Source organism: Leucopleurus acutus, assembly GCF_964270905.1.
Source record: "Leucopleurus acutus genome assembly, chromosome: 8".
NCBI lineage: Eukaryota > Metazoa > Chordata > Mammalia > Artiodactyla > Delphinidae > Leucopleurus > Leucopleurus acutus.
The window spans coordinates 57,696,109-57,720,164 of NC_139151.1; the positions used below are offsets into that span (position 1 = coordinate 57,696,109).

The window sequence follows — 24,056 nt, forward strand, 5'->3', positions numbered from 1 at the left end:
GGTAGAAGTCAATAGGAGGCAGTATTTATCAAAATGTGAGAACATCCTAACAATCAGAGCCTCAGATGCCTTGGAGGCAATGAGCTCCTTTTCAGTAGAGGTGTGCAAGAGAAGCTGATCAATCTGTTGTCAAAAATGAAATATAGGCCAGCCCCTAGCCAGCAGCTTCATGCTGCCCAAGGGCCAGGGGCGTGTGCGTGACTTTCCTCTGCCCTGTGAAGGGTGTGCCTCCCACCCCTATGGGCCTTGGAGCCACTGCCCTCATTTTCTCTTGCTGTCTTGAATGCCGTCCAAGGGAGGTGCCTTGCAACCAGCGTGTGGAGCGCCAAGAAGGACCAGGAGATGGAACTGGAGCCACCACATTCTACTTATGAAGGAGATGAAAAGTTTCCAGGAATTAAGTCCAGTTTCATTTCAGTTTAAGATAGGAGAAAATGGTGATCCCAAAGCCTTCTTCATAGAGATTTCCTGGACAGAAACATATCCTCAAACACCTCCAGTCATATCTATGAACGCATCTTTTAGCATCATATCATCAGCTGTAAAGCAGAGCATATCAGCCAAGTTACAGGAAGCAGTGGAAGGACCGCCATGACCCACATGTTGTTTGAATATGCGAAGGACAATAAACAACGGTTCATGGAGAATCACCATCCCTCTTAATTCTACGACAGCCACAAGAAATATCATCTTGTTTGAAATTCCTAATGCAGCCCCGTCAAGTGAGAAAAAAAGACAACTTTCAAAAGCCCAGAAGGAACTATATCCAATCTCCTGGGATAAACCGTATGGAAAAGAATATTTAAAAAAAGAATGTATATATGTGTATAACTGAGTCACTTTGCTGTACAGCAGAAATTAGCACAACATTGTAAATCAACTATACTTCAATTAAAAAAATAGAGAATTAGGGGACTTCCCTGGTGGTCCAGTGGCTAGGGCTCTGGGCTCCCAATGCAGGGGGCCCGGGTTTGATCCCTGGTCGGGGAACTAGATCCCACATGCATGCTGCAACTAAGAGTTTGCAAGCTACGATGAAGATCCTGTGTGCCACAACTAAGACCCAGTGCAACCAAATAAATAAATATTTTTTAAAAAATAGACAATTAAAAAAAAAAAAAAAGCCCAGAAGCATAAGTTGGTAGATAAAGCAGATCACAAAGGAGAACTTCCTCGAGGATGGAACTGGGTTGATGTGGTGAAGTTAAGCAAAGTTGGCTTTAAAGATGATGAATAGCACTTGGAATCTGAGACATGGGAAGAGCATCTTTTAAAAAATAAACTGGGTTCAAAATCTTTTATTACTCTTTTCTGGTATTGAAGTGACTTTTTATAAAAACAGATTTTTTGGATATATTTCTTACATAAAAAATGTTTTAAGCTGAAAGTTCATGAGGAGATCTGGCTGTATTAAATTATTTTCACAAACTTACCTTAATAAAAGGTGAAAATGTTACTGATTAGTATACTTTATGAAGCCAGTTGAGCTTTGTAAATGGACAAATATGGGGAATAATAATCAATGTTAACTCATATGATCTTATTCTAGTCGGTGTAATTTTTTTAAAGGAATATGAAGCCCTTTTCAAACTCTCATCCCAGTGGGACAGAATACTGAGTGAACAATTAGTCCACAGCATGATCCATATTAATAGGCTTCTCATCTTAGTGAAGGCTTCATCTCTTCTTTCTCTTAATTACTGAAGCATAAATTGCTTCAGAGATTTAAATACTAGTATTTGAACTTTATACATAATACTGTTTGTAGTTACTTTTTACTTTTCAAGGGTGAACTGCTTATTTTTAATAAACGAATATCTGTTTATACTTTTCCCCTGGTTTCGGTCACAATGTTCAATTATAAGAGCTTTCAATGGAATGTTGAACAGGAGAATATAAGAACAAATCTGCCAAATACATTAGAGAGCATTTGAATAGAAGTGCTGGTTCCTATTTAAAACATTTCTCTTTGCTGTACATACCAAAATAGATGGGAGTAAAAGATGCCTTAATATTTAATTTTTGTATTGTTAGAGACAATGGTTTAAAGAAATTCCTATTTATTTAATATTTAATTTTGTATTGTAAGAGAAAATGGTTTTAAGAAATTCCTATTTATGTATTTTTAGTTGTTTGTAACTGAGGTCTTCTAAATGGTTTAATATAAAATCACAATTCTAGTCTTGCTTCTTTTCAAGTATCCAAATGTATTTCTCAGCATCTTTAAAATAATAGACTTAGAAGTCTTTCAACTGCTGAACTGTAGTACATGCTTATTTTTTAAAAAAATCATTAACAGAGGAAACTATTGGTGTAGTTTTACCAGCAAGTTATTGATATGTATGTGTGATTCACAGTGATTCTGTATGTGCTCCCCAGCTATAAGAACACATAGGATGGACTTACCTGGTGGCACAGTGGTTAAGAATCCGCCTGCCAATGCAGGGGACATGGGTTCGAGCCCTGGTCGGGAAGACCCCACATGCTGCAGAGCAACTAAGCCCGTGTGCCACAACTACTGAGCCTGAACTCTAGAGCCCGCGAGCCACAACTACTGAAGCCTGTGCACCACAGCTACTGAAGCCTGCACGCCTAGAGCCCATGCTCCGCAACAAGAGAAGCCACCGCAATGAGAGGCCCGCACACCGCAACGAAGACCCAGTGCAGCCAAAAATAAATAAATTAATTTAAAAAAACACAAAAACCACATAGGACTACTGCGGTGGTATCTGGAAGGGTTGATTGTTGGTTCCTCAAGTCACAGTTATGCAGCTTGGGTCTGAGTTTTTAAAGAATAGCTAACTTTTAAAGAAGTTTCCTTAGCAAAAGAGCCGTTGAGTTGTGACCATGGTTTTTACTGGGCTAACGCTGGCTTCAGTTAAATCGTTTGAATTATGAAGTAAGTATAATTATGGTGAAGAAGTTCAGCCTCATTTTCAAATGCTGAATCACATTTTATTTCTTGAATTAATATGATATAAACATTAAAATTCAGGACCATTGGAATATGTTGATTTGTTTGCTTGTTTTTTTAAAGAAATTGAAACTGCTACATTTGCTAGTGGAAGAAAATAGTTTTGCTCTGAAGATTCTGAGATTTTCAGGCTTATCATGGTTCATAGATTACAAAGAATAATGCTAGTTAAATGCCAATGAACTATTTTTACTCTTTTTATATGAAATGTATAAATTTCGGAGGTGGGGTGATGGTGGCAGTGGTGCCTCTTACTACCTTATGTAAAACAGTTGAACATTCTCATCAATATTGCCATCATCATCAATATCTCAGCAGTACTGCCATCATCATTTTCTAAGTTTGTTTACTTAAAATTGTATGGAATGACACAATTAATAAGCAACAAAACCTCTATTACACACACACAAAGAAATATAGGGAATTCTTGGGTAAGGGATTTGACTAGATAACTCTAAGAGTCCTTCCAACTTAGGTTCTATCAATAAATGATTCTAGAACTCTAACATGGTATGATTCTAAGACTGTGATTCCAACATTTTATTAGGACAAGAGACAATCCCTAACTTCAGAGAATTCACAATCTAGTAGATGAGGTGGACAAATAGTGACTTTTCATAACTGTAATAAACACTCCTATAGATTAGATGCAAGGCTTGGCAGGATGTGGGAAGGAACGCTTACTGAGCCATGGCTGTTTCCTCAAGGCTGGTCTCAAGAACCACTTGAATCACAATCTCTCCAGAAGCTTTTTTTTTTTTTTAAAAATGCTAATTTCTGGGCTCTAGTCCAGATCTCCTGAATCAGAACCTCTGGAGTGGAACCCAAAAGTCTACTTCACTTAAAATAAAGGCCAAGGTGATTCTTAGGTAGACTGAAATTTGAGACTGCCTGCTCAGAGTCAGGATGACTCTCCTGAGAGATGATATCCAGACAGAAAAAAAAAAAAAAAAAAAAAGTAGCTGGGTCAAAATATGAAACTACAAAAGTCACACAGAAGTAACATGTTTTTTCTGTTTCTTTGTTTTTGTCTTTTTTTTACATCTTTATTGGAGTATAATTGCTTTACAATGGTGTGTTAGTTTCTGCTTTACAAAAAAGTGAATCAGTTATACATATACATATGTTCCCATATCTCTTCCCTCCTGTGTCTCCCTCCCCCCTCACCCTATCCCACCCCTGTAGGTGGTCACAAAGCACCGAGCTGATCTCCCTGTGCTATGCGGCTGCTTCCCACTAGCTATCTATTTTACGTTTGGTAGTGTATATATGTCCATGCCACTCTCTCACTTTGTCACAGCTTACCCTTCCCCCTCCTCATATCTTCAAGTCCATTCTCTAGTAGGTCTGTGTCTTTATTCCCATCTTACCCCTAGGTTCTTCATGACATTTTTTTCCCTTAAATTCCATATATATGTGTTAGCATACGGTATTTGTCTTTCTCTTTCTGACTTACTTCACTCTGTATGACAGACTCTAGGTCCATCCACCTCACTACAAATAACTCAATTTTGTTTCTTTTAATGGCTGAGTAATATTCCATTGTGTATATGTGCCACATCTTCTTTATCCATTCATCTGTCGATGGACACTTAGGTTGCTTCCATGTCCTGGCTATTGTAAATAGAGCTGCAGTGAACATTCTGGTACATGACTCTTTTTGAATTATGGTTTTCTTAGGGTATATGCCCAGTAACGGGACAGAAGTAACATGTTTTGATGAAGATTAGCAATTTTGTACAACATTCCCTCCATGTGATAGGTCTTTTTTTATTTTATTTTTATTTTTGTTTTTTGCGGTACGCGGGCCTCTCACTGTTGTGGCCTCTCCCGTTGTGCAGCACAGGCTCCGGACGCGCAGGCCCAGCGGCCACGGCTCACGGGCCCAGCCGCTCCGCGGCATGTGGGATCTCCCTGGACCGGGGCACGAACCCGTGTCCCCTGCATCGGCAGGCAGACTCCCAACCACTGTGCCACCAGGGAAGCCCAGGTCTTTTTTAAATGACAGCACTTCTTAGATATAATCTGAGATTCTGTGATTGAGGGTATATGCCTCAGATGTCCTACCTAGAACAGATTTTTTTTTAATTTAAATTTATTTTGATTCTTTTCTTTTTTAAAATTAGTTAATTAATTTTTGGCTGCGTTGGGTCTTCATTGTTGCGGGCGGGTTTTCTCTAGTTGTGGTGAGCGGGGGCTACTCTTCGCTGTGGTGCACGGGCATCTCATTGCAGGGGCTCCTCTCTTTGTGGAGCACAGGCTCTAGGCGCACGGGCTTCAGCAGTTGCGGCTCGTTGGCTCTAGAGCACAGGCTCAGTAGTTGTGGCACATGGGCTTAGCTGCTCCACGGCATGTGGGATCATCCCAGAACAGGGCTCGAACCCGTGTCCCCTGCATTGGCAGGCGGATTCTTAACCACTGCGCCACCAGGGAAGTCACCTCAGTTTGTTATTAACTATTCCAAGGCCGGAGGCTGGCAAAGAGGGCTCTGATAATGACTCCCCACAGAGTCCCTGAGAGCTATTCCCTGCCACCGTCCACTCCCTTGCCCATGGCCTCCTGCTCCTCATTTCCCAGCTGTCCCTGGATGCTTCTATTCTCTGGAACCTGCAGTGTCCCCAGCAAGGAAGAAACAGCTTGAGTGAGGGCCTGGTGGCCAGAAAGTGAAGGGTATTCAGGGACAGGGAGCAACGTGGTGTGGCTGGACACCAGTTGTCTGGGCATGTGAGTGACTGTTGAGACTTGGATGAAACATTGGCCGAGGTTAAGGGGAGAGAGTGGTCTAGTGGATTCTGAGTCTGAGCTCTGCCAGTGACTTCCTTAGTGAGCCTGAGCAAGTCTCCTTCCCTAAACTGGGCCCCTTCCCCAAACTGCATCCTGTCTGGAAAAGAGGGTTTGTGTTAGAATCAGATGATTTCTCCAATGACCATCCGGCTTTAATATTTTGGATTCTAAGATCTCATCTGACCCTAACCATCACCCTGTGAAGAATGCATGCAGGAACTGTAACCGTTTTACAGCGAGGAAGTCATGGCCCAGTGAGGAGCAGTGTCCTGCCCGCCACCATACAACCACGTAGGCGCAAGGTCTGATTCCACCAGCACCAGACGCTCTTCTGAGATCCTCCTCAGACCGGGCAAGCTGAAGCGAAGCAAGGAACATTCGGTCTCAGGTCCAGGAAGCAGGCGCTGCAGGGGACGGAAGGGTCGCAGCCCACAGCTGGGTGAGGCCAAGCAGCTGGGCGGAGGCGCCCGAAGCCAGCTCCGGGAGAAGTGGGTGTGTTAGGGGCCGGGCGGGGCCGGGTGAGGGGACGCCCTGAGGAAGGGAAAAGGCAGCTGAGCGCGGGTTGGAGCACAGAGCGGAGGGGGCGCAGACGGTGCTGGCCGCGGGCTGCGAGCAGGGGGTCTGGCGGAGCGCCTTGGGGCGCAGTGCGGGGCACCCGCGAGCCCAGGGCGAGGTGTCCAACGAACAGACGGCGCCCCTGGGAGCCTTGCCGACCGGCAGGTAAGGCGCACCCGCCGGCTCGGGAAGGCTGAGCCGGCGCCAGGGGTAGAAATGAGGGGTCTATCCGCCTCCCTGGAGGCCGCCACCCGACGCAGATACATACTGATCCTCCCCTGGACAGAGCCACAGGGATCCCGGGGCGCACGTGGGAGCGCGAAGCTGGGCTCCTGGCACGCCTTGCCCGGAAACCGTGGGGGCTTAGGTCGGCACTCACGGGCCCCGGGACGGCGGCACCCAAGCTCCTTCCACATCCACAGATATGCGAGCGCCCGATATAACAACCAACCTGCGGCTCCGCAGCGAGAGCACACGCGGAAATGGCGCTCCGGGACCCGGCGTGTCTTCTTGCTTGGCGGGAGCCGCTTGCTCAGCGTGCGAGTTGCCTTGCCCATTCGCTACTTTATTGTGCCCCTCGCCCTATGCGCCCCAGTCCTGGGAAAAGCCTAGAAGCTCCCTTAGATGTCTTCTAGTACTAGTAACATAGATCTAGGCTGGGAGTCAGGAGACTTGAGTTCTAGTTTACAGGTTGTGTAAACCTGTGCCAATCGCCCACCTGCTCTGTGCTTTGTGCGTTCTTTTCCTGGGTCACCAAATGTAAAATGAGCCTCCTGGCCCTGTTGCCCATGTACTCCGTATGGCATGTGGGGGAAGGGGACTGGGCCCGGGAGTTTCTTGTGTAGAAAGTACAGGAGTTCAGACCCCTGTGTGAGGGCCCCTTGGAGAGTGTCTCCTCCTATCCCCCTCCCCACTCCTCAGCAGTTTGCATATGGGGAATCTGAGGCCCAGGGGGGAGATGGCTTGTCCAGGGTCACACCAGGGACCAGACAGAAGTAGACCCCAATTCTCCCCACTCCTAGCCCAGGGCTGATTCCACTTCAGCTACAAAAGTGCGTTGTAAATATGTTAGCTGCTCTTTATCTCCTGGCATCCAGCCAGTTAACCGCTCTGAATGGAGGAGAGCCAAGCTGGGGGCAAGGAAACTGCTTTCAGATGTTCTTGACTCCTTAAGATGAGAACAAACAACCTTCATCCCTCACTCACTCCACACTTTGCAAAACACACTTCTATCTATAAACTGAATGGGTGGATGCTCAAAATGCCTACTAAGAGGGAGGCAGGACAAGATACCCCATCTTACTGATGGGGAGAATGAGGCCCCAGAGTGGAGAAATGACTGAACCAAGACACACAGCTAGACATGTCTACAAAATAGGGGCAGGTCTCTTGACTCCAACTCTGGTGTGTTCTCTATCACCAGCAGGACTACAGAATGGTACCCCTAAATGGAGAGAGATTACAGGGCTGATCAGAGAGGACGAGAAACAAGGAAGGCTTCTGAAGGAGGTAAGTGTGTCTGAGAATGAAGAAAAGTAATAAAGAACCTCCTGGCTTCCTCTGAGGGTAGGAGAACCTAAGATGGGGAGAGGGGACATAGGGATAGCTGTTCTTGGTAATACTGGGGGGCAGCGGAGGAGATAGGGAAACAGAAAAGGAAACAGGTGACCAGGCTGCCCAATAATTCTCTTATGTTTACATAATACTTTGCAATTTCTAAAACACCTTTCACCTTTGGTCTCCCCGAGTTGCGTGTGAGGCAAGCAGGACAGGGGTAATTATCCCCATCTCATAGATGAGATTCAGAGAACATAAATGCAGTGCTCAAGGTCACATAGCCAAGCATACAGCCAAGATTGGAACCATGAAAGGCATACCTGAAAGGCAAGATTAGAGGCTGGGAGACTGGGAGTTGGACTGTGTGTGTGCAGCAGGTGTGTGTGTGGCTGCCCCCTGGGTGGATACACAGGGAAGAGGGTTGCTAAGCTGCTGCTGGTGTTTTGGGGCCAAGAATGTTTGCCCTTTGGATTGAATGGGGTTCCGGTGCAGGGAACATCTGGGCTTCCAAAGGCGGCTTAGAATTCCTCCTCCCCTGACTCACTTGCCCGTCTGACTGAGATGGTGTCTTTTCTTTGAGCTTCCCCTTCCCCAGACCAAATGGAATCTGTTTTGGCCTGCCCTTGAAGTTGCTTTTTAAGTGCTGTAAGCTGTTTTCATGAATGCGTATGTGTGTGCACAGGGGGGAATAGTCTAATAAGAAGAGACATTTATCCACCTATTCTTGAGTGCCTGCTATAAAGAAATGTATGAGGCACAGGTCCCTACCTTCACACCTCCCAGCGCACAGTTTAGTATATCTATATCTATTTATATTTATACAGATATACACACCCAATTTCAATACAGCATAGTGCTCTAATAGGGTTTTATGCAAAGCACTTTAGGAACAGATGAGAAGAAGAGACTTAACTGGCTAGGGAGTGGGGAAGGTGGTGTCTCAGGAGAGGATCTACAGAGGTTATATTGGAGCTGGGTCTTGAAGGATGAGTAGGAGTTCACTAGGCAGATAAAAAAGAGGAAGGGTATTTTTGCCTAAGAAAACAGCATGAGCAAAGGCAAGAGGTGTGCAAGTGCAAGGAATGTTTGGGGAATGGCCTATAGCTCAGTATCATGGGACACAGGCAGTGGGGAGAGCTGTGGTGAGATGGGGCTGGAGGCAGGGTCATATCCAAAGGAGCTTGAATGATAATCGCAGGAGGTTAGATTGTCCTATAGGCAACAGAGGACTTATAGTGGAAAGATATGTGGATGAGATACCTGTTTCTGGTCCCAATTCCTAGGCTGTGAGACCTTGAGCAAGTGATTTCCTCTTGGGGTGGGGTGGTTTTTCCCACTGGTTGAATGAGGTGGTTACACCAATGACGTGATTATTAAGATCCCTTCCAGCTCAGATTTTATTTCTGTGTCTTCTTCTAACTATATGTTAAGGTTCCTCTCCCACCAGCCCATGGTGGTGATAAGACCACCAGAGGGGCCAGAGGCAAAACTGTGCATTCCCAGGAGTTATCTCTGGATCCACTTGCTTTATGTGGCCTTTTTCCCCTGCCTCTCTACAACATTTCCAAGCACTTCAGACACTCATTCTGCAAGAGAAGCTGAAACAGAGCATAGGGAAACCAAAAGAACCAATGGTGGCGTTTCACTTTTCCCCAGAGAAACCTGAAAGAAAACCTTACTAAGATATCTAGTTCATCCTCCACGTCCCAGCTTTACGCCTCCATCCCCAAGTTAGAGGCCAGGCGAGCTCAAGTCAAGAACAGTTTGGGCAAAGCTGTTAATGTGTTGGAAAGAGTGACATCAGGGTGTGGAGGAAGAGAGTGCACCTGGCTTGTATAGAAGAGCAGGAGTAGGTCTGGAGCAGAAAGGGCCATGGGGAGCAAGGCTAGAAAGGAAGGTTAACTCTTCCAAAAGTTACCAACTTCTCCCCTTACTGGATCCTCAGTTAAGATTGGCAAGAGCGACTTCCCTGGCCGTCCAGTGGTTAAGACTCCGCACTTCCAATCCAGGGGGTGCGGGTTCGATCGCTGGTCAGGGAACTAAGATCCCACATGCCAGTGGTGCGGCCAAAAAAAAAAGATTAGCAAGAATCTGTAGTGCAGGAAAAAGGAGTAGTGGTGGACTTAGAGGAGATGATGCCCCAGGACATGAGGAGCCTGTGTTTGGTGTGATATGCAGCTCAGATGCCAGAAGACATTGCCATTTGTAGCGGAAAGAGCACCTGAACAGCACCCCAAAGACCTTGGTTCTCATCAGAGCTCTACCATTTACTAGCCATGTCATTTTGGACTAGTCACTTCCCCTCTCTGACCTTCAGCTTTCTCAACTACAAAATGGAGGGGTTGGCCTAGAATCTAGATTCTAAACAATCTTCAAAATCTCTTTTCAGTCACTGTTCATCTCCCTTCCTAAATGATTATCTCTTGTTTCAAGTCAGGGACTCTCCACGGCAGGAGCTCTGTCTTCCCCATCCATAGACCTTCACAATCAGCAACTGTCTTGAAGAGGGAAGACAAGGAGCTCAGAAAGAGGAACAAAATTCCCCACATTGCCAGCTGCCAATTCCCAACTTGGGACCCAGAGGCAGGTCATAGAGAACCAAGCTGTCCCTTTATGAGCTCTCTGCCTCTCCTTGCACACAGGTCCTCCATCCCACCTCAACCCAGCTTCTAAAGATATGCAACTGTGGCTCCTTTGCACGTTCCATCAGAACTACAAATATCCATCCAGGTCTATCCAGAGAGGCACTGGAAGGAGGGTGTGAGGAATAAATGGTTTTGTGAACCTTTACTCCCCTCACTGAACTCCACCTCAGAGCCCACCCTGTCCCCGACGCTTTCCCGCTACCCCCACTTTCTAACACAGAGTCTGTCTCCCCCAGGCTAGATCACCCTGGCAGGTGAGCTATAAAGAGGAAAAATGAACAAGTCAGCAAATTTGGCCTTCAGTTTATCTAGGCTGGAATACTAAGTGTAACTCAGTCCTGGGACTCTGAAGCATCTTAACCTGTGAGGAAAGAATCTGGTCTTCTCTATCTCGTGATTTGAGGGACTCTAGAGAGCCCCCCAAATCCTCTCCCACCAGCCTACCCAATCTCCCAAATCTCATGTATTTTGTGGTATCTTCATGTTAGAGCTGATCAGGACCTTATAAGATTACATAGAAAAACCCTTTCATTTTACAGATGCAGACAGAAGCTGGGGCCCAGAAAAGGGAAGTCACATGCCCAGAGTCACACAAGTAGCAGCTGAACCAAGACAGCTCTTTGGTTTTCATTTCTTTCACTGTAAAATGAGGGAGGTTAGATTAGATGGACTCTGAAGGCCTTGCCAGCCTCTGCTCTGCACAAATAAAACCACCACCACATCTGTGGAGCGTCTAGTGCCAGGCACTGCATACTTTTCTTCTTTAATTTTCACAACAAAGCTATGGTACAGATAGTGTTGATGCCATGCCTATGTTTATACCCAGTCTATCCAAATAGGTTGATTGGTAACATCATTTGTTCCTACATAAAATAGCAACCCAATTGCTGGCTGCCATTCTGCCACTCACATCATTTCCTTGGGTCTCAGGCCCTTTCAGCCTTTTAGAGGCTCCTGCTAAGATGCCAGTACCCTGGGGAAAGGGGATGTTTTAGACTGCACTGTTAGCTGGTCCCTGAGCAGCAGCTCATGTGTTGAACTGAGGTTTCTCATGAAGTCACCCAGATGAGACATTGTGAATCTGGAGTCGGGTGACAGCAATCAGATGTCCCTTGGCCATTGCACAGCTCCTATAACTGCAACCCTAGGTTGGCCTGATCCAGCTGCTGCAGGAAGGGGAGGGGAAGCGGCAGGGTGTCAGCACCCAAAGCACAGCTATTGCACAACCCTTGGGGCTTGGCCTCGGGTGATCCACCCTCGTTCTGAAGTTTTTTCTGTGTGTCTAGTTCCTTCTTTTTCTGTCCCCTCCCCACCCAGCTCTGGGCCTTCCCAGCTCCCAAAGTCAATATTGAGACCCCAGATGTGTCCAGGGACATCCTGAAGACATGTCAGGACATCCGGAGGGGCTGAGGAGCCTTAGGGCGCCCACAGGGAGATTCCTGGAGCTGACTAGGAGCCAGTGAATTTGCTGTTGTTTGGTGAGTCTTCCAGATGGAGGTGGCCCTCCGTCTGCCTTGTCAGTTCAAACCCGCATGCAAGGCTATCGAAGAAAACTGGTGACAGTGACTGCCCTGGGAAAGAAACCTGGGCCATTGGGAACAGAGAGACTGCATTTTCATTGTATGTACTGCTTCAATTTCTTTTTTTTTGCTGTGTATATGTATTTACTTCTCAAAAATGAAAAACAGATTTTCATTTTAATGAAAACTGTGTTTTTTATTAAAATGTATTTTAAAAATCCTCTTCACTATAATAAAAGTATATGCTCAAGCAAGCCTGGGGCAGGGGGCAGAGCAGAGATAATAATCTTTTTTTTTTTCCTTTTTAATTAAAAAAATTTTTTTTTAAATTTTAATGTGGTAAAAAGCAACATAAAATTTATTGTCTTAACATTTTTAATGGTACATCTCAGTAGTGTTAACTATCTTTACATTGTTATGCAGCAGATCTCTAGAAGTTTTTCATCTTGCAAAACTGAAACTCTGTACCCATTGAACAACAACTCCTGGTGATAATCTTTTTTGATAGATGAGGAAACTGAAGTGCAAACAGGGCAAGAAACTTATTTCCCTCAAAGTGAGCTCTTCCCGCACTTATGCCATCTGTCTGTTGTCTGCTTATAAAACTGTCTGAGGCCCCTTCCTCCTGCAGCCACTGCCTTAGCCATTCCAACCCCCAAATGCCTCTCACATCCTCTATCTGTCCCCGCCCCCACCTTGTCATCCCCTCTGCCCCAGCTCAGGACTCAGCACCTTGAACCCACACTATTTCACTTATCACTGGGCTCCCTGCCTCCATCCCTGCCCTCTTTACTCCACACTCCACACAGAAGCCAGAGTGTCCTTTCCAAGCACAGATCTGATTATTTTACCCCCTTTTAAAATAGCATTCCATGGTTTTTCTCCACCTACAGGGTAAAGTTCCAACTCTGCAGCCTGGCACTCAAGGCCCTCTATGATTTGGTTTGGGCCAATGTCTCCATCCCACATCCTATCTTACCCTTTCATGCATCTTACACTCTATGCTACTTTCCATTCTTCAAAGTGTGCTTTCTAGTCCATCTGTTTGCTTCCCTTGCCTTCTCTACTTCCAAAAAATCCTTCAAGGTCCACCTCAAATTCTTCCATCACTGTGAACACTCTCTGAGCACTGGTCAGAATTCATCCCTTCTTCCTTTAAGCCCCAGTAGCTCCTACATTGTCTCCCACATTAAGAGTTGGCTTTGTGCCCCTGAGTGTAGGGACTGGCCTCCTAGAGCTCCCAGAATAAGGCTGCCCAGGAGTGGGCCTCCATAAACGATGACTGGCCAGGTGATTCACTGAGCCATTAATTTCATTGTGCTGCTCCTGCTTTCCATTAGCCCGTATGAGGAAAGAGGAAGGCACAGTTATATGCCATGTACACAGTGATGTTGTTTTCCCACTTGTTGCCTGACAAGTGGGATAGTAGATGAGAACCTATGCCTCCTCGATCTTAACTCTTCCCCTTTTCCATCCAGACAAGGTTGCCCGAGTACTAGATGGCAGGGGGCCCCAAGGCCTTGGATAAATTGTGGGACAGTCCTGGATTATTGCTGTATTATTTTGATTCTTCCCCCCAAATTCTGCATTCATAGAGTTCTTCATGAATATTTATCATGGTCATAACTAACTGTCATCTTTTCCGGGGAAGAGACCTGATGGTTAATAGTCAAGTTAAACAGCTCTACCTAGATAAAGGAGGGCTTTGGAACCAGTCAGTGAACACTGAGTGCCTGGCCTATAGAGAAATCCAAAGTGGCCATCTTTACTGGAGACCACTGAGGGAAGGAGAACTAGGGTAGTCCCCTAGACTTGGAGGAGAGACACAGCCTTTCTGACCAGGAGCATGTGGTCTGCTGATAACCCTTATCAATAGCAAGAGGACAGCCACAAATTGCCTTATATGTAAGTGCTGGGGCAAAGGGAAGGCTGCGATGATAAAGCTTGGGGAGTATGTTGGGAGCACACAAAGGCTTCCTGAAGGAAGTGAGCATGGAGCCTTGTTTAAAGGAATGACATATGTTTTTCCAGAGACTAGGATACAAGGCTGCCTTTGGCTATTTTTCTACATTGTAGACTAAGGATCTCTGAGAGGAAGGAAAAGGAACATCTGCTATCACCAGTTATATGCCATGTACACAGTGACATTGTTTTGGAAGGCAGGATAGTTGAGGTGCTAGTGTCTTTTCTCTCTGGGGTGGGTATAACCCCAAACTGGACTGAGTATTCCTTTCACTCCAAAGCCCTCAGGCCCAGTGCCTGCAGTGGTTATCAGCCTTTGCCTGCTCCCCCAGCCACCTCCTTTCCAACAGAATTTCTCCTCAATAGCTAGGAATACCTAGAGTGGGACCTAGGATGCTTTAGAGGTCAAATGACCCAGCCTCTGGCCTCCAGGTAGGGGGGAATCTAAGCCATCCCCAAACATCTTCTACATGGTGTCTGTGGAGCATAAGAAAGAACTGTGCTGAGGGAGAGTTCTGAGGAATGTCTTCTAACTGTGCCACACAGTCCTCCCCAGAGCTGGTGTGGAGGCCAGAGGAGCTCTGAGCTGGCCATCGAAGAGCAGGGCTGTACCTCGGCTCTACCTCCAGTATTCTCTGTGATCATGGACAAGCCAACTATTCTCTCTGGGCCTGTGTGTAAAATGGAAGAAATTACATTAAATAATCCCTAAGGCCCTTCTAGCCTAAAGCTCAGTGACTTTTAGAACCCAAAGAAAGGACAGATCAACATGCTTACAATGGTCAAGGAAGACTTCCTTCCACAAGTATTTATTGAGCACCTACTGAGTGCTGTCATAAGTGCTCATACATAGCAGTGAATAAAACAGACACATTCCCTGCCTTCCTTGGGCTGGCAGTCTAGTGGAGAAGACAAACAAGCAAACAAGTAGTTAGAATAAATTGTGATGTTGGGATTTTAGCTGGGGTCTGAAGGAGTGGGAAGGTCATTCAATCTACAAGTAACAGAAGCCATCCTCTCTCTTTTCTGTCACTACCAGAGCATCCTCCGATTCTTCCCCCACCTGAATCCCTGTTGCTATGGAGACCACCAATGGGACTGAGACCTGGTATGAGAGCCTGCACACTGTGTTGAAGGCTCTAAATGCTACTCTTCACAGCAACTTGCTCTGCCGGCCAGGGTCAGACAACCTGACTGAGGAGAGGCGGGCCAGCCTACCCGGTCGCGATGACAACTCCTACATGTACATTCTCTTCGTCATGTTCCTATTTGCTGCCACTGTGGGCAGCCTCATCCTGGGATACACCCGCTCCCGCAAAGTGGATAAGCGCAGTGACCCCTATCATGTATACATCAAGAACCGTGTGTCTATGCTCTAATGCTAAGAGGCCGGGGATGGCAGAAGATCAAGATTCCTGAGGATTATCTTGTGGGGCCTCCAGAGCTCAGCTATGTGTTACATCAGGCCTCAGTGTTCTAATCTGTAAGATCAACAAGAAACAGTACTAAGGGAGGTCATCATTGGGGAAGGAGGAGAGGATCTAGCAGACCTAGGCCTTGTGAATAAGGATTTTTTCCAGCAAAGATAGACGTTATAGACAGTAGGAGCCCTTTGAACAAATACATAAAAGTGGCAGGAATTCCCTGGTGGTCCAGTGGTTAGGACTCCATGCTCTCACTGCCAAGGGCCTCGGTTCAATCCCTGGTCGGGAAACTGAAATCCCACAAGCCGTTCAGTGTGGCCAAATAAATAAATAATAATAAAAAATATATATATATATATATAATACACAAACACACACACACACACACATATATGTGTGTATATATATATATATATATATAAGTGGCAACATATAATGACAAATGAGTGTTCTAGTGGCCAGAGTGTTGGGGGCTAGGGGCTAGAGGAAGGAAAAGAGGAAGTTGTAGCAGAGGGAAATGAGACAGGAAAATGCCCTGAGGACACATTTTTTGATGTGTTATCTTCAATGACCATGAGAAGCAGCAATGATTATCTCATATCACAGACAGGAAATCTAAGTTATGTTACTTACTTATATTTTTTCACATTTTATGTTTTTCAGCCCATTTAACATTTGTGATCTTACCCCCCGTGAGGGAAGCAGAGCAAGTGCCATTCTGCCCATTTGGGCCAAAGCAGTACCATGACTGGAACCCAGGTTCTCTGGTCACCTTGCCTAGTGCTTTGCAAAACTGTGTGCTACCTAGGAGTGGATCTAGGCCTGAAACTTAGATAATTCTGGGGGGCCCTCCTTAAGAAAAAGAATTTTAAAATATCTTATTTTTGCAAGTATTACAGAAACATATCACCATGTTAATACATTGTTGGGGCCCCTCCTAAGATCTTAAGAAGGAGCCATGCAAGTACAGAGCCCTGACTGTTAAGCCTCATTAGCTCCATGGTCCCTGTGCCCTTCCACCAATGTCCCAGTGCCTTTCCCAGCCCCATCTCCAGTCCTGGGGACTTCACTACCTCTAAGGCAGCCTCTAACATTTTGAATGAATTCTGTGAGTAATTTTCTGATATCAAGTTGAAATCTGCTTCTAGAAGATTATTATCACACCTAGAAGATTACCATATTAAAAGAGGCAGGCACCTGATTCAGTGGAAAGAGAACCAGCCCTGATTCTACTACCAGTGTGGTATATAAACTGGCTAGACACTTCCCTCTCTGACTCTTGTCCTTCTTCAGCACCGTGAAATAGAAAGTTGAAATAGTTGAAAGTCTCTAAGGGCTCTACCAGATCTGATATTCTAGGCTTCACGTACATTGATTTGAACCACATAAAACTGCTGTGCTGGACTTCCCTGGTGGTGCAGTGGTTGAGAATCTGCCTGCTAATGCAGGGGACACGGGTTCAATCCCTGGTCCGGGAAGATCCCACATGCCGCGGAGCAACTAAGCCCGTGCACCTAGAGCCCACATGCTCTGCAACAAGGGAAGCCACTGCAATGAGAAGCCCGCACACCGAAACAACGACCCAATACAGCCAAAAGTAAAAACAAATTTATTTTAAAAAAAAGTCAGGAAGTTCCAATGAATCCAAGAGTCACACACACACACACACACACAAAACTGCTGTGCTTGTAGGTCAAAAACAGCTGAATATCAGTAGTTTCACATGCTTCAGCTGAATACATGAAATGTGGCCAGCTACAAATCCCAGGCTGGAACCTCCCACTGTTCTGTTTAATTTCTGTTATTAAGGAATCTCCATGGGGTCTCCAGAAAGCCCTATCAAAACATACATATTTGTGTATATCAAAAACTTTGAAAGCATATTTTGAGAGCACTTATCTCTGAAGAGAAGGATTATGGGTGATTTTCCCTTTCTACTTTAAAAATTTATGTAATATTTGATTTATTTGACCGTAAGTATGTTTCTTATATAATAAGGGGGGGGGAGCTACTTTTACTTTGAAAAAATGAAAATAAACACCTGTGTGTTACTTGAATGGAGGATCACAGAACACATTTGCTCCCATGAGCATTTAGTCATGTTGATTCCAGTTAGGAATGTTGATTCCATGCAAATCAGTGCTGAGCCCCACGTGTGCTCTCAAGCCTTTCCTCATATCTTCTTGAGAGAGAAGGTGGAGACCTGCTTAAGAAGACGTGACATATAGGTGGACAGCGGACTCGGAAGTCTACAGCTGGATGGGACTTTGGAGACCGCCCAGCCCAAACACCCAAATAAAATATGGAATCCCAACAAGAATAAGAATGAATGTCAGGTAATGGATGCTATCAGGATTTTGAGAAATGAGATTGAGTGGATGCAGAGGAGCCAGAGAAAGGTAGAATTTGAACTGGGCTTTGAGAGATAGGACAGATCTACGTGGGCAGAGAGAATGAACGGAACAAGACAAGGGAAGCTTGGAGGCAGAAATGTGGCAAGACCACCCTCCTGAAGAGAGCAGGTCGGCGGCTGGATGGAGCAGGAAGCAGCCCAGAGTGGCTGCGCTGGGAGTTCAGTGTCCCCATCTATGGGGGAGACTCCCCTTCACACCGTCCTTATACTCACAGGGCTTAAAAATAGAGTAATACAAATTCTTTTGCTTGTAAGTTACAGAAATCCAGTGTGTATTAGCATAAGCACAAAAGGGGATTTATTGAGAGGAGTATGGGGTAGTTCAAAAGAGGAGCTACCGGGGCTTCCCTGGTGGCGCAGTGGTTGGAAGAGCCCACATGCCGCGGAGCGGCTGGGCCCGTGAGCCGTGCCTGCGCGTCCGGAGCCTGTGCTCCGCAAGGGGCTCAATATACCTCATTATGTACACTCAACGTTGGGCTAAATAAAAATATAAGATTTTAAGGTATAATTTAAACATTCTAATATTTTATGATGTAGGTATTCCCCTTGGGTCTCCCCCCAGCTCTATCCCACTGCCTCCTTCAGCCCATAGGCTCTTTTGGCTGCACTGGTTCTGCCCTCTGCTGGCCAGATCCCAGCACATCACCTTGGGCCCTCAAAGCAAAACTTCAATAATCACTCATTCAGACGCTGAGTGCCTACTATGTGCCATGCACTCATCTAGGCACACTTGGAATACATAAACAAATGAAAAAGATCAAAGAAATCCCTGCCTTAATACTTAAAAGCACTTAATACTTAAGATACTACATGTCAGGCTATGGCCTAAGCATTTTACAGACATTAACTCATTTAGATTTTAAAACCTTCATAACATCCCTATGTAGCAGGTATTCCTTACAACTACTTCAGTAGAGCCCACTTGTTCTTCACGTAGCTCCTTCCTCACTCTCAGCCCAATTTCAGCACCATGGCATACCCAGCCCAGACCATGAGTTTGAACGGTCCCCGGAGATGATTTGGGAAGATGACGGCAGAGTATTGACATCAGTAGACTGAAGTTGGGTTCCCTAGAAGCAAAGTCTGAGACAGGCATTTATTGAGGGAGCACTTTTTGGGGGAAACATGCAAAGGAAAGAGTGAAGTAGATAGGAAAGGGAACAAGACAAACAAGGTACATGTCAGGTCACATCTAGCCCTGGCCTGATCCACAGGGAACTGGGGCATAAACCACAAGGCAGACTTACACCCCCTTGACGCAAAGGGGCCGGGCTTTTATGCCGCATATCAGTCAGTCATTGCTTGTGGGCCACCCTGGTGGGGAGGGGGAAGAGAGGAGGGTTGTGAGGAGGTGTCCATCAGCTGAGGGCAGGTCTCTGGAGAAGGGTGGCACCTGTGAGCAATTGCAGCCTAGACCAGTTGTCTTGGTTGGAGATCTGCAACAGCCTAGTTCCTCAGGAAGGTTCTGAAGCTCAATTTTCATCACAGGATCAGCCCCATCTTTAGTGACTATCCTTTTCTACCCTGTGTCAGTCACCATTGACTGCTGGCTGCTAGAAGGGGGGCATGTAACCTCCCACGGGTGCTCACGTTTGGCTGAGCTGGAGAAGGCAGCAGCTCTGAGGTGACAGCAGCCAACACTCACAGCAGCTGGGGAAGGGGCCACACGGGGGCTCCGTCAGCATCCACAACAGCTGTGCTATTGCGGAAATGGGAGCAGAAGAAGAGTGTCACATCTTGTGATCTCCTTCTAGCTTAAGAGCCAAGAAGCACACACTAAATAAAGAACAAAACAAGATTACACCAAAAAGAACCCAATAGGAAACAATACACTTAAGTACAGAAATGTGGGGAACCAATATTAAATGTGATGGTCAAGAAGAGGGAGAGGGATGTATTCATGGATGTTTCCTGGAGATGTGAGGTAGGATTTGATTAGGTGGTCCAGTGTAGTATGGTCCAAGGCAGCATTCCAAGTAGGTGGATGGCTCTGCTCTACTCAGTCATTCAGGGACCTGGGATTATGACAGCCATCCTCAACGTATAGCTTCCAAGTTTACTCTGGTTAAAGCATTTCTAGTTAGTGAGGAGAGAGAAAGAACAGAATTCCAGAGCCTGAGATTTGCTCTTAAGCAAGCAAGGCAAAAGCTGCATACATCCCATCTTCTCACATCTATTGACAAGGGTTCAGTAACATGGCCACAGCTGGCTGCAAGCAGCCAAACCTCAATTACTAAGGAAGAAAGAATGGATTTTGTGGACAGCTAGTGGTCTTCACTCTACCCTCCTCACTTTCCCCAGGACGGGTCATGATAAAAAAAATGTAGAGTCCTGGGAATTCCCTGGTGGTCCAGAGGTTAGGACTCCGTGCTTTTACTGCTGAGGGCGTGGGTTCAATCCCTGGTCAGGGAACTAAGATCCCACAAGCCGTGTAGTATGGTCAAAAAAAAAAAAGTACAGTCCTGCCAAGAGGAAGAAGTGCTATTATTCTGATTCAGTCATGTTTTCTGAGGGGTGCAGGCGGGAGCCTTGCAGGTCTAACTAAGCCTGTCCTGGGAATGTGACTTTTGCTCTTTTATTTATTTTTTTTCTGGCTCTGGTGAGTCTGTTCTCTCCTCTCATTGGAGTGGTAATATCCAAGATATTTGTTTAGGCAAAGGGGAATAGACAAAACAAGTCTTTCAGCCAGCTTTGTGTAGGAAAAAGAATCCTCTTTCACGTGCCACTAGGAAACCAAGAACATGATCTGCCTGGATGAAATCAGAGAACCCATCTATGGTTAAACAGTGACAGAATGAGGTCTAGGAGCAGGAGCGAAGGAAATTAGTGAACAGGAAAGAAAGGGAAGAAAAATTACTATTTGATGACCAACCAATCTCTGCCAGGCACTGTGCTGGGAAGCTCTAGAGGTAATTATTTTTTTAACCTCATTTCATAGATGAAGTAACAGAAGCTCAGAGGTGAAATAGCTTGTTTAACATTCACTTAATATGTAGCACTGTCTAGATTTTAACACAGACTCACCTAAATTCAAAGCCCATATTCTCCCCACTATAGCTGGTCCCTTTGAGAGTCACATTAGTTCCTTTCTTGAAACTAAACACTCTTAATCTCCTAGCACACTCTGTGGCTGGCCTCTCTGCTCCCCTTCATGGATCAAGTAGAGCAGTCACAATCTTGTCCACGCCCAGCTCCTTTTACCCCCAAGCAAGATGCCTCAAAGAGAAGAGAGGTCATTGTCACAGTGCTTATGGGAATAATAAGTCAATTGGGACAGCTCTTGGGTAAGAGTCCCTACAGCACTAACTCAAAACTGGGAATAAGAGAAACATATAGAGACCAGCCACAGAATCTGCTGGGAGATTAGACGGGTTAAATCTCAAGAAAAGATCTAATGTGAATCATTGATGCACCTCCCTCAGTTGGAGAGAGGATGAGATTATTTAAATACATTTCAAAAGATCTCTGTGGGACAGCTACAGGCTTACAGTTCTGCTCTTGGATTACCATTCATTCATTCAAGAAATAATTATTAAGTACAACCAAGATATTTGGCAATGTGTTTGACAAAAGAATATAGCAGCAAACAAGAAAGGCACAGTCCCTGTCTTCATGGGGGCAAGGATTAGCTCACCCACTTGTTTTTCTACCTAGAAAACTGTTCCATTTCTATGAAGCTCTACTTTGAACTACCCTCCTCTTCACAGGTGGAGGCTTCTTTCACTCATGTTATTGTCCTGCTTATAATTCTCTGATAATTTTTACCACAATGTACTCTCCAGGCATGTCTTTTCCCCTCCTAGAAACACTGCAAAGGTGCAAGCAGGGACCATGTCTAATGCATCTCTATGCCCTCATCAACTAGAATAAGGCTTGGCACAAAGTGTATGCTCCATAAGTATTGGTGAAATGAATCAACATTATTATGAGTATTGTGGTACATAATCTCTCACATGTGTTTGTGTATGGTGCTTTCAAGACATTTCCATCTCCATTTTCTCATTTGGTTTAGAGAGTTTGGTCTGGTGGATTCAGTTAAAAGTGGATGTGAGAACACTTTGTAAAATATGAATGGTAAGGACTGTTACTGAACCTTATTGACTATTGCTAGTCTTGAGGCCAGGATAATTTAGGTAACATACTTAAGATCATGCAGCAGTAGTCTGTACTAGAATCTATGTCTCCTGACTTCTGTTTCTGGACTTTTCCTCCCTGCATCAGGGGTAACTGACAAAAGAAAGGTACAGACAAAGTGCTCGGGGAGCCCCTAAATATGACTGCTAACTCCCAGGACTGGATACAGTGACACTCTGCCCGGATCCTTGGGGTCAACGCACCCATCACCCAACTGCTGCAAACATGGGCTGCTGGCAGCTCACAGCCGCACCCCTCACTGTGCATTTTCCTGGGCCAGAGGGAACTATTTCAGCCAAGGCTATAACCCCTACTGGGGGGCAGCTCATGACCAATGACAGACTGATACAGGGATACAAAGGGCTGGTTCCATCGCATCTATTTGGGACAACTGAGGAGCCATCTCAGCTCCAGAACTCCTGGTAGGATCAGCTGAGGTTTCGGTTGCAACCAAATCGTGAGTTAGCTTCTCCCTCTGCCCACTCCTGCTTCCTCACTTCCTTACTGATGTAGCTCCCAAGAGCGCTCTCCAAAAGACCTGCATGCCACTCTCCACCTCAGTCTGTTTCCAAGGGAATCAATCTCTCCCTCAAGAACTGTTCCCTAGCACTGAGCCTGTTCCTAAGTAGTTGTCAGTAATGACAGAGGAATGGGGTGATACAATATAGATGGAGACAGTTAGTGGTTCTAGCAAAACCAAAATGAAGACAAGGCAGTAATAGAGACTGGCGGTGTAGAAAAACAGCGAGTTATGGTCACTGAATGAAAACTGGCCACTAGAGGGCCCAGCACTACTCATCTATAGTTCTGCAGCTGCCTTAGAGCAAAATTCTAATTTTGCCCTTGACTTGGCAGACACCAGTATAATTGTCTACACGAGGGGGAAAACTGCTGGTCTAATGCTTCCTTCTCTTTTACCTATGCCATGAACATCAGTGTCCTAGCCTGTTCCAATACCCTGTCACCAAGCACTCTGTGCCATTACATCTAAACATATTCCCATAAATCAAAGCTTCCAAAGCCTGTGTTTTTTCCACCCACTGCTCTCATTGTTCCCAAGGAGTTCCAAAGATCAGAAATGTGGAACTCCAAACAGTTGGTTGTGACGATTTTCACCCCAAAATGGAGAGAATCAGCAACATAATCTGTTTAGTCCTGTCACTTCCCCTTCCCCGCCCACTTCCCCAGTTGGCAGTAAAGATAAGACATACAGGATTACATATGAACTATAGTGGCCAAGGAAGAAAGGGGTCATGGGAATCTTCACAGAAGATGAAAAAGTTTGAGAACATTGTGTATGAATTAATGATTGATTAATTAAATCAATTTATTTTTTTTTCTGCTGTGGACTCAGTAAAAAGACTTAAAGAAAATTTTCCTCTGCATCCTTTTCAGAAACACAGTTAGTCCTTTGTAGGTTGGGAGGCTTTCTTTGAGGGATAGGGAGGGAAGGTTTGGACCATTTAGAGGTCTCTGTTTCCAACATATACATTCTTTTATTTTTTTTTAATGTTGTATTCTTTTTTTTTAATTGAATGAAAAATTCTTTAAATTCTATAGTGCTTTACAATTTTCAAAGGTTTCACACACATGATTTCATGTAATCCCATAATAACCCTTTTTTCCCACTACTCCTATATTGCCCTTTCCCCTTCTCCCCACTGGTAACCACTAGTTTGTTCTCTAAATCTGTGAGTCTGCTTCTTTTTTGTTTTATTCACTAGTTTCCAGCATATACATTCTTTTTTCTTAAATAAATTTATTTATTTTATTTATTTTACTTTTGGCTGCGTTGGGTCTTCGTTGCTGCATGCGGGCTTTCTCTAGTTGCGGTGAGCGGGGTTTACTCTTCATTGCGATGCAAGGGCTTCTCATGGTGGTGGCTTCTCTTGTTGCTGAGCATGGGCTCTAGGTACACAGGCTTCAGTAGTTGCGGATCGCGGGTTCTAGAACGCAGCCTCAGTAGTTGCAGCACACGGGTTTAGTTGCTCTGCGGCATGTGGGATCTTCCCGGACCAGGGCTCGAACCCATGTCCCCTGCATCGGCAGGCGGATTCTTAACCACTGTGCCACCAGGGAAGCCCTCCA

The 24,056-nt window shown here is 45.4% G+C and overlaps 1 protein-coding gene and 1 pseudogene across 3 annotated transcripts; both read left to right on the plus strand.

The window, feature by feature from the left end:
• The first annotated feature begins 508 nt into the window (after positions 1 to 508).
• LOC309965560 (RWD domain-containing protein 4-like) lies at positions 509 to 1,237 on the plus strand (annotated as a pseudogene). Its single transcript has 2 exons — positions 509 to 754; positions 1,130 to 1,237. The product of its transcript is annotated as an RWD domain-containing protein 4-like (transcript).
• Positions 1,238 to 6,414: 5,177 nt separating this feature from the next.
• KCNE3 (potassium voltage-gated channel subfamily E regulatory subunit 3) lies at positions 6,415 to 15,717 on the plus strand. 2 transcript variants are annotated; one of them, XM_082843920.1, is made up of 4 exons: positions 6,415 to 6,478; positions 7,740 to 7,822; positions 11,833 to 11,993; positions 15,037 to 15,717. In XM_082843920.1, the coding sequence occupies exon 4, from the start codon at positions 15,077 to 15,079 to the stop codon at positions 15,374 to 15,376; it is 300 nt and encodes a 99-aa protein (XP_082700046.1). In that variant the 5' UTR covers positions 6,415 to 6,478; positions 7,740 to 7,822; positions 11,833 to 11,993; positions 15,037 to 15,076; the 3' UTR covers positions 15,377 to 15,717. The 2 variants fall into 2 exon arrangements, with proteins under 2 accessions (XP_082700046.1, XP_082700047.1); XM_082843921.1 differs by lacking the exon at positions 11,833 to 11,993.
• The last annotated feature ends 8,339 nt before the right edge of the window (positions 15,718 to 24,056 follow it).

Excerpts from the sequence above, each read along its gene's own strand:
- KCNE3 (XM_082843920.1), top strand. The coding sequence starts at position 15,077 with ATGGAGACCACCAATGGGACTGAGACCTGGTATGAGAGCCTGCACACT.